The sequence below is a fragment of the Salvelinus sp. IW2-2015 genome, linkage group LG16 (assembly GCF_002910315.2).
Source record: "Salvelinus sp. IW2-2015 linkage group LG16, ASM291031v2, whole genome shotgun sequence".
NCBI lineage: Eukaryota > Metazoa > Chordata > Actinopteri > Salmoniformes > Salmonidae > Salvelinus > Salvelinus sp. IW2-2015.
In genome coordinates, this window is record NC_036856.1 from 39,672,343 (window position 1) to 39,687,155 (window position 14,813).

The 14,813-nt window shown below is 46.7% G+C and overlaps 1 protein-coding gene across 1 annotated transcript in view; it reads left to right on the plus strand.

The window, feature by feature from the left end:
• The window catches only part of hmcn1 (hemicentin 1), a 277,402-nt gene that overhangs the window by 243,942 nt on the left and 18,647 nt on the right, over positions 1-14,813 (plus strand). Inside the window, 19 exon segments of the mRNA XM_070447449.1 lie at positions 1-14; positions 264-391; positions 477-633; positions 783-904; positions 1,122-1,288; positions 3,842-3,929; positions 3,932-3,949; positions 4,551-4,688; positions 4,829-4,963; positions 6,585-6,854; positions 7,074-7,264; positions 7,415-7,628; positions 7,845-7,979; positions 8,232-8,422; positions 12,534-12,615; positions 12,823-13,092; positions 13,918-14,088; positions 14,187-14,357; positions 14,503-14,737. The exon segment at positions 1-14 is cut by the window's left edge and continues 156 nt beyond it. Coding sequence (XP_070303550.1) covers positions 1-14; positions 264-391; positions 477-633; positions 783-904; positions 1,122-1,288; positions 3,842-3,929; positions 3,932-3,949; positions 4,551-4,688; positions 4,829-4,963; positions 6,585-6,854; positions 7,074-7,264; positions 7,415-7,628; positions 7,845-7,979; positions 8,232-8,422; positions 12,534-12,615; positions 12,823-13,092; positions 13,918-14,088; positions 14,187-14,357; positions 14,503-14,737 — 2,897 coding nt within the window.

The window sequence follows — 14,813 nt, forward strand, 5'->3', positions numbered from 1 at the left end:
GGAACCAACCCCAGGTCAGACCACGTCGCACACTGATGATGTCGTTACATGTTATATTAAGTGTTGAATGCTGTTGTTTTGGCCAATCAGCGTCCAGTTTTCAAACTACCCTGTTTATAATATACTGGCATGTTATACGCAGGATTTGTGTCAGACACTCAACATTGAAGATACATGGCAAAAATGCAAGTTTTAGGACTAGGATATGATATTTACAATGAGACATTATCCTAAATGTGTGTCCACACACCCGTCCTGCACAGGTACATGTTTGCTGAGGATGGCTCGCTCCACGTCCCCTCAGCCCAGGTGACTGATACAGGACGGTATCTGTGTATGGCCACCAACCAGGCTGGGACACAACGCAAGAGAGTCGACCTGCAAGTCCACGGTGAGAAGAGGGCTCAGCCTCTCACACACATATATACACACACACATTTAATGAATGAATTTCACGCCTATCCATTGTGTTCTAGTTCCCCCCTCAATCTCCCGTGGTCCCACCAACATAACCGTGACAGTGAACGTTCAGACCACCCTCTCCTGCGAGGCTACGGGCATCCCCAAGCCCACGGTCAGCTGGACCAAGAACGGTCAAACACTCAACACAGACCACAACCAGAATATGTACAGGTTGAAACCAGTTTTTTCCTCCCTCTCTGTTTCTTACCTCTTGTTGCTCCCATCTCATAATACTCTGAGATCAGTTCTTAGATTGACAGAAAGTTCTCAGAACCCCAAAACATGGTCTGAAGCTTCCGCTCCCTCTCTGTTGTCTCCAGGTTACTGTCGTCAGGTTCTCTGGTGGTCATAGCGCCCACAGTGGAGGACACAGCTGAGTATGAGTGTGTGGTGTCTAACGAGGCAGGGGAGGAGGCCAGAGCCATACAGCTCACTGTCCAGGGTGAGTACTTACAGTACGGGAGACCATCTGAACACAGCTTGATGTTATTTACATGTTTTTTAAATGTTGGCTTGAATGTCATTTTAATGACAGTGGAGTCAGTTGATTTCAATGGTTCTGATTTATTTATTTTCTGTATTTTCAAGATGACTTCCTAAATGGACATCTTCAATAGCACTGAAGTCCAGTTTGGTAAAAGCAGTCTCTTCCTCTGCAGTTCCTCCCTCCATAGCGGATGAAGCCACAGAGCTGGTGGTGACCAGACTGTCCCCGCTGGTGATTGGCTGTACTGCGTCAGGAGTCCCAGAGCCCATACTGCACTGGAGTAAAGATGGGATGAATCTCCCCAAGGAGGGGAACGGTTACAGCATCCTGTCCTCAGGTTAGACTGTTCATTATTATAGATATTACTGATGGGTGTTGAGAGGAGGAGAAGGGTCACAACATCCTGGTTAGACTGGTATAACTACTGGGAGCTGGGTTCTGTTCTAACTACTGGGAGCTGGGTTCTGTTATAAACTCTACTCGAGCTGGGGTTCTGTTATTACTACTGGGAGCAGTGGTTCTGTTATAACTACTGGGAGCTGGGTTCTGTTATAACTACTGGGAGCTGGGTTCTGATTATTACTACTGGGAAGCTGGGTTCTGTTATTACTACTGGGAGCTGGGTTTCTGTTATTCATACTGGGAGCTGGGTTCTGTTATAACTACGGGAGCTGGTTCTGTTTATTACTGGGAGCTGCGTTCTGTCTGTTATTACTACTGGGAGCTGGTTCTGTTATTATACTTGGGAGCTGGGTTCTGTTATAACCTAACTGGGAGCCTGGGTTCTGTATAACTACGGGAGCTGGGTTCTGTTATTAACTACTGGGAGCTTGGGTTCTGTTATTACTACGGGAGCTGGGTTTATTACTACTGGGAGCTGGGTTCTGTTATTACTGCTGGGGCTGGTTCTGTTATTACTGAGCTGGGTGTATACTAGGGACTGGGTTCTGTTATAACTACTGGGAGCTGTGTTCTGTTATACTACTGGGAGCTGGTTCATGTTATTACTACTGGGAGCTGGGTTATTTATTACTACTGGGAGCTGGGTTCTGTTAAACTACTGGGAGCTGGGTTCTGTTATAACTACTGGGAGCTGGGGTTCTGTTATTACTACTGGGAGCTGGGTTCTGTTATTACTACTGGGAGCTGGGTTCTGTTATTACTACTGGGAGCTGGGTTCTGTTATTACTACTGGGAGCTGGGTTCTGTTATTACTACTGGGAGCTGGTTCTGTTATTACTACTGGAAGCTGGGTTCTGTTAATTACTACTGGAGCGGTTCTGTTTACTACTGGAGCTGGGTCTGTTATTACTACTGGGAGCTCGGTTCTGTTATTACTACTTGGGATCTGGGCTTCTATTATTACTACTGGGAGCTGGGTTCTGTTATTACTACTGGGAGCTGGTTCTGTTATTACTACGGAGCTGGGTTCTGTTATTAACTACTGGGAGCTGGGTTCTGTTATTACTACTGGAGCTGGGTTCTGTTATTACTGCTGGGAGGGGTTATGTTATTACTACTGGGAGCTGGGTTCTGTCTTATTAGCTGGGAGCTGGACGGGAGGGTTCTGTTATAACTACTGGAGCTGGGTTCTTGTATTACTCTGGGAGCTGGGTTCTGTTATACACTACTGGAGCTGGTTCTGTTATTACTACTGGAGCTTGGTTCTGTTATAACTACTGGGAGCTGGGTTCTGTTATTACTGCTGGAGCTGGGTTCTGTATAACTACTGGGAGCTGGGTTCTGTTATTACTACTGGAGGCGGTTCTGTTTCTGATTATACTGGGAGCTGGGTTCTGTTATTACTACTGGGACTGGGTTCTGTTATAACTACTGGAGCTGGGTTCTGTTATAACCTACTGGGAGCTGGGTTCTGTTATTACTACTGGGAGCTGGGTTCTGTTATTACTACTGGGAGCTGGGTTCTGTATATAACTACTGGAGCGGTTTCTGTTATAACTACTGGGTGGGTTCTGTTATAAACTACTGGGAGCTTGGTCTTGTTATTTTACTACTGGAGCTGGGTTCTGTTATTTACTACTGGGAGCTGGGTTTGTTATTACTACTGGGAGTGGGTTCTGTTATAAAAACTACTGGGAGCTGGGTTCTGTTTATTACTACTGGGAGCTGGGTTCTGTTATTACTACTGGGAGCTGGGTTTGTTATTACTACTGGCAGCTGGCGTTCTGTTATTACTACTGGGAGCTGGGTTCTGTTATTGACTACTGGGAGCTGGGTTCTGGGAGCTGGTTCTGTTATTACTACTGGGAAGCTGCGGTTCTGTTATTACTACTGCGGGAGCTGGGTTCTTGTTATACTACTGGGAGTGGGTTCTGTTATTACTACTGGGAGCTGCGTTCTGTTATTACTACTGGGAGCTTTGGTTCTTGTTATTACTACTGGGAGCTGGGTTCTGTTATTACATGGGGATGGGTCTGTTATTACTACTGGACTGGGTGTTACTATGGGCTTTTTTTTATACTGGGAGCTGGGTTCTGTTATACTACTGGGAGCTGGTTCTGTTATAACACTTGGAGCTGGGTTCTGTTATAATACTGGGAGCTGGGTTCTGTTATTATACTGGAGCTGGTTTCTTTATTACTACTGGGACTGGGTTTGTTATTCTACTGAGCTCATAGAGGTGGGCAGTTTCACAAAATGGCATCCTACTTCCTATGTAGTGCACTATTTTTGACCAGGGCCCATAGTCTGACATTTGTGAATCAGACGTTGGCAATTTATCTGTCAGGTAGTTGACCAGGATTTAAGTCCTGGTTGGACTAGTCCTCAAATTCACTACAGTACAGTGGCCACACTAAGGGTATTCATGACCACTGTGTTTATAGTTCAACTCTTTGATCTTGTGGTCCATGTGATGTGGCCCACCCTAGGGCAGTAGAGATCACGTCTTCTGAGCTGAAGTCACTCTGGTCGTTATTCCTGTGTGTGCCAAGAAACGCTGCAGGCTCCGCCCATCGCCATGTCAGCTCACTGTACAGGGTAAGGAATGTTGTCACCAAGTCGCCAAGCCTTTATAGAGATGCATTTGTTTTTCTGACACACAGCTATGGAACAAACAAAGTTATTGTTTCTGTGTTTCCTCTTTCATTCCCTTTCTCTTTCATTCTCTCTCTCTGTCTATCTGCTCTGTCTATCTATCTCTCTCTGTCTGTCTCTCGTCTCTTTCTCTGTCTCTCTCTCTCTCCTGTCTCTTCTCTTCTCTCGTCCTCTCTCCTGTCTCTACTCTGTCCTCTTCTCTCTCTCTCTCTCTCTCTCTCTCTCTCTCTCTCTCTCTCTTCTCTTCTCTCTCTCTCTCTCTCTCTCTCTCTCTCTCTCTTCTCTCTCCTCTCTCTCTCTGTCTGTCTGTCTGTCTGTCTGTCTGTCTGTCTGTCTCTGTCTCTGTCTCTGTCTCTGTCTCTCTCTCGTCTCTTGCTTCTCTGTCTCTGTCTCTGTCTCTCTCTCTCTCTCTGCCTCTCTCTCTCCTCTCTCTCCTCTCTCTCTCTCTCTCTCTCTCTCTCTCTCTCTCTCTCTCTCTCTCTCTCTCTCTCCTCTCTCTCCTCTTCCGCTTCTGTCTCTCTTCTCTCTCTCTCTCTCTCTCCAGAGGTGCCAGTGATCCAGGTCCACCCCTCCACTATGGATGTGATTGTTAACAACCCCATCACCCTCCCCTGCAGAGCTACTGGCTCCCCTCTTCCCACCATCACCTGGCAGAAAGAGGGCATCAACATCCCCAGCACCGGTAGGCTGGCAGCACTGTGTCTGCTTGTCTTTCTGTCTGTCTGCCTGTCTGCCTTTCTGCCTGTCTATCTGTGTCCTAGTTTGACCTTGTCTGTTTGTGTCTGTTTTATATTGTTGCAAACCCTGCTTCTCTCCCACTAGGAGGTGTCTTCACCGTGCTGCCTAGCGGTGGGCTGCAGATCTCCAGGGCTGCTGTGGTAGACTCAGGAACATATATGTGTGTGGCCCAGAACCCTGCTGGCACCGCTCTGGGCAAGACCAAACTCAGAGTACAAGGTGGGCCCAAAACTATCACCACTTTACTATTCTCATGAAATGTTCACCTTCATTCCCGTCTTTCTTCTTAATTCATTTTCCTACAGTGTTATACACTGAGTGTACAAAACATTATGAACACCTGCTCTTTCCATGACATAGACTGACCAGGTGAATCCAGGTGAAAGCTATGATCCCTTATTGACGTCACTTGTTAAATCCACTTCAATCACTGTAGATGAAGGGGAGGAGACAGGTTAAAGAAGGAGTTTTAAGCCTTGAGACAATTGAGACATGGATTGTGTATGTGTGCCATTCAGAGGGTGAATGGGCAAGACAAAAGATTTAAGTGCCTTTGAACGGGGTATGGTAGTAAGTGCCAGGCGCACTGGTTTGAGTGTGTCAAGAACTGCAACGCTGCTGGGTTTTTCATGCTCAACAGTTTCCTTTGTCTATCAAGAATGGTCCACCACCCAAAGGACATCCAGCCAACTTGACACAACTGTGGGAAGCATTGGAGTCAACATGGGCCAGCATCCCTGTGGAACGGTTTTGACACCTTGTAGAGTCCATTCCCCAATGAATTGAGGCTGTTCTGAGGGCAAAAGAGAGTGCAACTCAATATTAAGAAGGTGTTCTTAATGTTTTGTACACTCAGTGTATGTCATACATTGCCGTGAAAAAGTATTTGCCCCCTTCTAATTTTCTCTACTTCTGCATATTTTTTTAATACTAAATGTTATCATATCTTTAACCAAAATATAATATTAGATAAAGGGAACCTGAGTGAACAAATAACACAACAACTTACATACTTATTTCATGTACAAGGTTATGCAACACCCAATGCCCCTGTGTGAAAAAGTAATTCCCCCTTTACACTCAATAACTGGTTGCGCCCCCTTTAGCTACAATGACTCCAACCAAACACTTCCTGTAGTTGTTGATCAGTCTCTCACATCGCTGTGGAGGAATTCTGTCCCACTCTTCCATGCAGAACTGCTTTAACACAGCGACATTTGTGGGTTTCAAGCCTGAACTGCTCGTTTGAAGTCCTGCCACAACATCTCAATTGGGATTAGGTCTGGACTTTGACTAGGCCATTCCAAAACTTCACATTTTTTGCTTTTTAACAATTTTCATGTAGACTTTGTGTGTTTTGTATTATTGTCTTGCTGCATGACCCAGCTACTCTTCAGCTCCAGCTCACAGACGGATGGCCTGACATTCTCCTGTAGAATTATCTGATACAGAGCAGGATTCATGGTTCTTTCTATTAGGGCAAGTCGTCCAGGTCCTGAGGCAGCAAAGCATCTCCAAACCATCACACTGCCACCACCATGCTGACCCCAAACCATCACACTGCCACCACCATGCTTGACCATTGGTATAAGAGTCTTACTGTGGAATGCAGTGTTATGTTTTCGTTTTTTTTTTACTCATCTGTCCATAGAGCATTCTCTGAAGAGTCTTGATTATCCAGGTCCTTCCAAGTGCTTTATGGCAAACTTGAGTCAACTTTTTGGATGAGATGGGTCCCATTATGTCTGGCGAAAACCAAACACTGCATTCCACGGTATACGTATCTCCATAGGTAGCAATATCCCCTCCTACCTTTAACCTCCATGCCTCCTTCCCCTAGTCCCTCCAGTGATCAGCTCCCAGACCCAGAGTTACCTGGTGCCCCTGGACTCCTCTGTCACCATGCTGTGCCAGGCTGAAGGCTCTCCCTCACCCTCCATGGCCTGGCATAAAGACGGGCAGCCTCTCAGCGAGTCTGTGCGCCAGCGGGTCCTGAGCTCAGGGTCTCTGCAGATAGCATTCGGCCAGCCCGGGGACACGGGTCGATACACCTGCACCGCAGCTAACGCAGCTGGCACCAGCAGTCTGGAGATGAGCCTAACTGTACAGAGTGAGTCATCATGCTAGGAATGATGGGACTGGCCATTCGCTAGTGATATATGCAGCGAAGGACTTTCATTAGATTCCCACGCTAATGCCTTAGCTTTAGCTCTAGCTCAGCGGTCTAACGCAGTAAAAAAAAAGTTGATTTAGTGGCTCCTATTTTTGTCCAGTTCCTGTGAAAAATGTAATATGGGAAATTCTCCCCTCCTTCACCCCCTTCCTCCAGTCCCTCCCTCTATCCGTAGAGGGGAGTCGGAGGTGTCTGTGGTGGAGAACAGCCAGGCCCAGATAGCGTGCGTGGCAGAGGGGGTCCCCCAGCCCACCCTGTCCTGGGAGAAGGAGGGGTCCCCTCTGAGCGACACCTCTGGAGAGTACACCATCCTGCCTTCTGGGGAGCTGGTCATCGACATCGCTCAGGTAAGGGATCATAGTAGACGACCAGGGCTTAGGAGTCACATAATGGATGGAAGAGCGTAACGAACAGAATTGTCAGCTAACTTCTGAACAAATTCAGTCTCTCTCCCTCTCTCTCTCTCTCTCCCTCGCCCCCTTCCTTCCCCTCCCCAGCCTGATGATGAGGGCAGCTACACCTGTGTGGCCACCAACACGGTAGGTCAGGACAGCTGGACGGTCAGTTTGTCCATCCACACCCACCCTGCCTTCACTGAGCTGCTGGCAGACGTGGCCCTCAACAAGGGAGAGCGCCTACTAATGGCCTGTGGGGTCACTGGCATCCCCCCTCCTAAAATCACCTGGGCCTTCAACAACATCATCATCCCAGGTATGCCCCGCCCCCCTCACCATCCCCCACTCTGCTTAGAAAGAAGAGAAACTGCCAACTCTTTCTGTTACATTAAATATTTGCCATATATATTTTGGACTTATAATTGACATTCAGTCTGCTATTCTTGTAGTTTTTCCTATGCACCAATATTTCCTACTGGATCTGTTGATAATTTTTAAGGGTGGTATCTCTCTCTCTAATCTGTCCCTGTAGCTCACTATGACCATGTGAATGGACACAGTGAGCTGGTCATCGAGCGGGTTACCAAAGACAACTCGGGAACCTACTCCTGTATCGCTGAGAACAGTGTGGGAACCATCAAGTCCCTGGGCTTTGTCTACGTCAAAGGTGTGACATCCCTTCCTGTTTCCATAATATGGCCTTCCTGTGTCAGTACTGGGCCTAATTAGCCCACAGTTTACCATGTCGGTCAAAATGTTGTATTTGTATCAAGAGCTTTATTAAAAGACTACTGTTTGTGAGCAGAAAACAGTGACCTAGCACTTATTTTCTCTTCTTAGTAGCTCTTCTTTTTTTGTCCAGCTCCTGTGTAACAGCTGAATGTGGTTGAATAAAACCCTGCCGTGTTATTGTGTCCAGAGCCCCCGATCATCGACGGGGACTTCCACTCTAACCGAATCGAGCCCCTGGGGGGTAATGCCATCCTAAACTGTGAGGTACGAGGAGACCCCCTGCCCTCCATCCAGTGGAGCAAGAAGGGTGTCAACATCCAGATCAGCAACCGTATCCACCAGCTGGACAACGGTTCTCTGGCCATCTACGGCACCGTGGTACGACACTGTTATTAAAGAGTGTCTACTATATCTATATCTACAACACTGTGGTACAGCGCTATTAGAGTTCACATATCTAGTATATCTATATCTACAACACTGTGGTACAACACTATTACAGAGTTCACATATCTAGTATATCTATATCTACAACACTGTGGTACAGCACTATTACAGAGTTCACACACTGTGTTTAGTATATCTATATCTACAACACTGTGGTACAGGACTATTACAGAGTTCACATATCTAGTATATTATATCTACCAAGAATGTTGCTACGACATTTAATTACAGAGTATCACCTATACTCTAGATACTATTAATCTAACAACAACTGCCAGGTACAGACTATTGAATGTTCACACACTATGTCCTAGTATACTTATATCTACAACACGGTGGTAAGGACTATTACAGAGTTACATATCTAAGTATATGCTAGTAACAAGCTGGGGTACTGCGGCACTATTAACGAGTTCACACTCTGTGTTAGTATACTTATATCTACAGTCAGCTGTGGTACAGCAGCTATTACAGTGCGTTCACATATTAGTATAGTCTATTTACAACACTGCGGTACACGAACTATTACAGAGTTCACATATCTCGTATATCTATATAATTACAACTGTGGTAGCAGCACTATTACAGAGTTCACATATCTAGTATATCTATATCTAGCACACTGTGGTACAGCATCTACAGAGTTAACATATCTAGTATTCTATATCTACAACTGTGGTACAGCACTATTACAGAGTTCACGATATCTAGTATATATCTATATCTACAACACTGTGGTAGCAGACTATTAAGAGTTCACACACTGTGGTCTCGTAATATCTATATCTACAACACTGTGGGTACAAGCATATTACAGGTTCACATATTAGTATATTATATACACTGGGTACAGCACTATTCAGCAGTTACACTGTCTAGTATATCTATATTACTCAACACTGTGGTACAGCACTATTACAGAGTTTCACTATCTAGTATATCTATATCTACAACATGCGGTACAGCACTATTACGGAGTTCACAACTGTGTCTAGTATATCTATATCTACAACACTGTGGTACAGGACTATTACAGAGTTCACATATCTAGTATATCTATATCTACAACCTGTGGTACAGCACTATTACGGAGTTTACACACTGTGTTAGTATATCTATATCTACAACACTGTGGTAGACTGATATTACAGAGTTCACATATCTAGTATATCTATAACATGTGTGTACAGCACTATTACAGAGTTCACTGTATCTAATAGTCTATATTAAACACTGTGGTACACGACTATTAAGAGTTCACAATCTAGTATATCTTATCTAAACACTGGGTACAGCACTATTACAGAGTTACATACTTAGTATATTAGTTCTTATCTAAACACTGTGGTACAGCAATATTACAGAGTTCACATATCTAGTATATCTATATCTACAACACTGGGTACGGACTATTACAGAGTTCACACACTGTGTCTAGTATATCTATATCTACAAACACTGTGGTACAGCTATTAACAGAGTTCACATATCTAGTATATCTATATCTCAACAACTGCGGTACAGCACTATTACGGAGTTACCACTGTGTCTAGTATAACTCTATATCTACAACACTGTGGTACAGCACTATTACAGAGTTCACATATCTAGTAATATCTATATCTACAACACTGTGGTAGAGCACTATACGAGTTCACACATATCTAGTATATCTATTATCTACAACACTGCAGTACAGCACTATTTACAGAGTTCACATATCTTAGTATATCTATATCTTACAACACTGCGGTACAGCATATTACGGAGTCACACAACTGTGTCTGTATATCTATATCTACAACACTGTGGTCAGCAACTATTACAGAGTTCACATATCTAAGTATATCTATATCTACAACACTGTGGTACAGCACTAATTACAGAGTTCACATATCTACATTTACTTTACATTTAAGTCATTAGCAGAGTCCTTATTCCAGTAGCGACATACAACTTGGTGCATTTCACTTATGATTATCCAGTGGAAACAATCCACTTTACAATAGTGCATTAACTCTATTAAGGGGGAGGGGGCTTAGAAGGATTGACTTTATCCTATCTAAGGTATTCTTAAAGAGGTGGGGTTTCAGGTGTCTCCGGAAGGTGGTGATTGACTCGCTGACCTGAGCGTCCGTGAGGGAGTTTGGTTCCACCATTGGGGTGCCAGAAGCAGCGACAGTTTTGACTGGGCTGAGCGGGAACTGTACTTCTCAGACGGTAGGGAGCGAGCAGGCCAGAGGTGGATGAACGGCAGTGCCCTTGTTTGGGTGTAGGGTGATCAGAGCCTGAAGGTACGGAGTGTGCGTTCCCCTCACAGCTCCGTAGGCAAGCACCATGGTCTTGGTAGCGGATGCGAGCTTCAACTGGAAGCCAGTGGAAGAGAGCGGGGAGCGTGGGTGACGTGAGGAAATTGGGGAAAGTTGAACACCAGACGGGCTGCGGCGTTCTGGTAGTTGTAGGGTTAATTGGCACAGGCAGGGAGCCCAGCCACGGAGTTGCAGTAATCAGACGGGAGATGACCAGATGCCTGGAATTGACCTGGCGCGTTCCTGCGTGAGCAAGGGTCGTATCTGGGAATGTTGTAGAGCTGAACCTACAGGTAAACGGCACCGCCTTGATTTATTGAGAACGACAGGGTGGTTGTCTAGATCACGCCAAGGTTCTTAGGCTCTGGGAGGAAGGACACATGGAGTTGTTCAACCCATGATGGCGAGATCATTGACGAAGGAAGTCGTTCCCTGGGAGGAGAGCAGCTCGTCTTGCCGAGGTTCAGCTTGAGGTTGGTGATCCGTCATCCAACTGATATGTTGCAGACTGCAGAGATGCGATTCCCACTGTTATCAGAGGGGGAAAGGAGAAGATTAATTGTGTGGTCGTCTGCTAGCATATGATAGGAGAGACATGTGAGGATATGACAGAGCCAAGTGTATTGGTGTTAGGCGAATAGAGAGAGGGCAAGAACGAGAGCCGCTGGGGGCACCGAGTGGTGAGGCACGTGGGTGCGGAGACAGATCTCGCCACGGCCACTGGTGGAGCGACCTGTCAGGTAGACGCAATCGCAAGCGTGGCCCGCCGGAGATGCCCAGCTCGGAGTAGGGTGGAGAGGAGGATCTGAATGGTTCAACGAGTATCAAAGGCAGCCATAGGTCTAAGGATGAGAGAGAGGAGGAGAGAGAGTTAGCTTTAGCAGTGCGGAGCCTCCGTGACACAGACGGAGCAGTCCTGCAGTTGAATGACTAGTCTTGAAACCTGAGCTGATTTGGATCGAAGAAGGTATTCTTTTTTTTTAGAAGAGAGATAGCAGGAGAGCTGGCGAAGGAGGCACGGTTCAAAGAGTTTTTGGAGAGAAAGAAGAAGGGATTACTGGTCTGGTAGTTGTTGACATCGGAGGGATCGAGTGTAGGTTTTTCATGAAGAGGGTGCAACATCTCGCTCTCTTGAACGGAAGGGACGTAGCCACGGTCAGATGAGTTGTGAGCGAGGTGAGGGATAGGGAGAAGGTTCCGGAAATGGTCTGGAGAAGAGAGGAGGGGATAGGGTCAAGCGGGCAGGTTGTTGGGGCGCCGGCCGTCACAAGGACGCGAGATTTCATCTGGAGAGAGAGGGGAGAAAGAGTCAAAGCACGGTAGGGTGCAGTGGGGAGGCAGAACCAGCGGTGTCGTTTGACTTAGCAAACGAGGATCGGATGTCGTCGACCTTCTTTTCAAAATGGTTGACGAAGTCATCAGCAGAGAGGGAGGAGGGGGGAGGAGGGGGAGGAGGATTCAGGAGGGAGGAGAAGGTGGCAAAGAGCTTCCTAGGGTTAGAGGCAGATGCTTGGAATTTAGAGTGGTAGAAATTATCTAGTTTATCTAGTTTATCTATATATAGTCAGTTAAGAACAAATTCTTATTTACAATGACGACCTACCCCGGCCAAACCCGGACGATGCTGGGCCAATTGTGTGCCACCCTATACTTCTCCCCAGAACATTCATTGTAGTCTGTTCTTGTCTAGATGAATCTTGTTGATAGTGCTAACTGTTGTTGTGTCTCCTCAGAATGAAGATGCAGGGAACTATATGTGTGTGGCCACCAACGATGCTGGGGTGGTGGAGAAGAGTGTCACTCTCACCCTGCAGAGTGAGTATACAGTAGATGAACTAAACTAAATAGTTATCCTTTATGGTAATCCTATTCAGTTCTATGCCGTAATGCCCCACCTCTCCTCTGTCAGGTTCTCCCTCCACCCGTGTAGTTTTCTGAGAGAAGATACACATAGATGTTAAAAAGATTACAGTAAAGTTCATGTGTTATGCTAATATGTTCTGTCTCCCTGTACTCCACCAGGCTCTCCCTCTATCACAGTAGAGCCGGTAGAGACGGTGGTAGACGCTGGCACCACGGTGCTACTGAACTGCCGGGCGGAAGGGGAGCCCACTCCTGTCATCGAGTGGTCCCGCCAGGGGAGCCCTCTCCTGGGCAACGAGCGCTTCACCACCCTGTCCAACGGCTCTCTGAGGCTGACCAGCGCCCAGAAGGAGGACACGGCCGAGTACCAGTGTGTGGCCAGGAACCTCCTGGGTTCTGTGCTGGTCAGAGTCACTCTCACTGTCAGAGGTGAGTTAGCTATCTACTGTACGTCAACACAACCTTTTGTGGGGAGGTTTCCTGGGGTTCTTAAACTTATAGTTATAGTGTGTGATTAAAGACTGCGTATTTTGTGCCTCCCGAGTGGCGCAGTGGTCTAAGGCACTGCATCGCAGTGCTTGAGGTGTCACTACAAACACGGGTTCGATCGATTTCTTCCGACACATTGGTGTGGCTAGCTTCCGGGTTAAGCGAGCAGTGTGTCAAGAGGCAGTGCGGCTTGGCAGGGTCGTGTTTCGGAGGACTCATGGCTCTCGGCCTTCGCCTCTCCCGAGTCCATACGGGAGTTGCAGTGATGGGACAAGACTGTAACTACCAATTGAATATCACGAAATTGGGGGGGAAAAGGGGGGGAAAGTATTTTTTTAAAAGAGGTAAAAAGTATTTTTTTAATAAAATAAAATAATGCTTATTTTCACAACTCGCGACCCACCTCTCACCTGCCCAGGGCCCTCTTTGCGTCCCGACCCATAGATTAAGAAACACTGGATTAGAAAAAGGTTTTCAGTCTATCTCTCTGGTTATGCTAAAATACCAGAATGCACAGCAAAATAGCTTTGATATCTGTACTCCAGTCCACAAGAATACTGAAGTCAGATCTCATGCTTCATAGGGCTCTGGTAAAAAGGAGTGTGGTAAATTGAGAATAGGGTGCTATTTGAGGGAATAGGGTGCTATTTGAGGGAATAGAGTGCTATTTGAGGGAATGGGTGCATTTGAGGGAATAGGGTGCTATCTGGGATGCACACAGTATGATTGACTATGTCTAACCCTGTCTCTGTGGCCCTGTCCCAGTGCACGGAGGGTTCTCAGAGTGGATGGAGTGGGGCCCCTGCAGTGTGTCCTGTGGTGTCGGGACCCAGCGGAGGCTGAGGCAGTGTAACAACCCCCTGCCTGCCAACGGGGGTCGCCACTGTACCAATTCAGACACAGAGACACGCAGCTGCCAGGGCAAGCCCTGTCCAGGTCAGTCCAGTCACGGTGTGTGAGGGAGTGTGTGTGTGTGTGTGTGTGTGTGCACGTGTGTGTGTTACTCTCTGTATCCTGTGTGTCTGTCCATACAGTGAATGGTAACTGGTCAGAGTGGTCGTTGTGGGAAGAGTGTTCTCGTACCTGTGGCCAGGGCAACAGGACCAGGGTGCGCACCTGCACCAACCCCTCCGTGCAGCATGGGGGCAGACCCTGTGAGGGCAAGGCAGTGGAGGCCATCATGTGTAGCATCAGGCCCTGCCCTGGTGAGTACTGGTCATGGCAAGCACTCTACTCCTGTACATTCCACTCATTGGACAAACAACCATAGAATGATAGAATCAATAGAATCAGACATTATTAAAGATTATGATTGGTCAAGCACTGATCATATTGATTATCTTATCCCAGTGGCAGGTAACTGGGGGGCGTGGTTGCCATGGAGCTCATGCAGTGAGACGTGCGGTAAAGGGATGCAGACCAGAGTGCGCCTGTGTAACAACCCCCCTTCCTCATTCCACGGGCCACCGTGTGAGGGCCCCGACACACAGACACAACTCTGCAAGGAGAGACACTGTCCTGGTAAATGGTTTGGGAACTTAGACACTGTCCTGGTAAATGGTTTGGAAACTAAAACACTGTCCTGGTAAATGGTTTGGGAACTAAGACACTGTCCTGGTAAATGGTTTGGGAACTAAGACACTGTCCTGGTAAATGGTTTG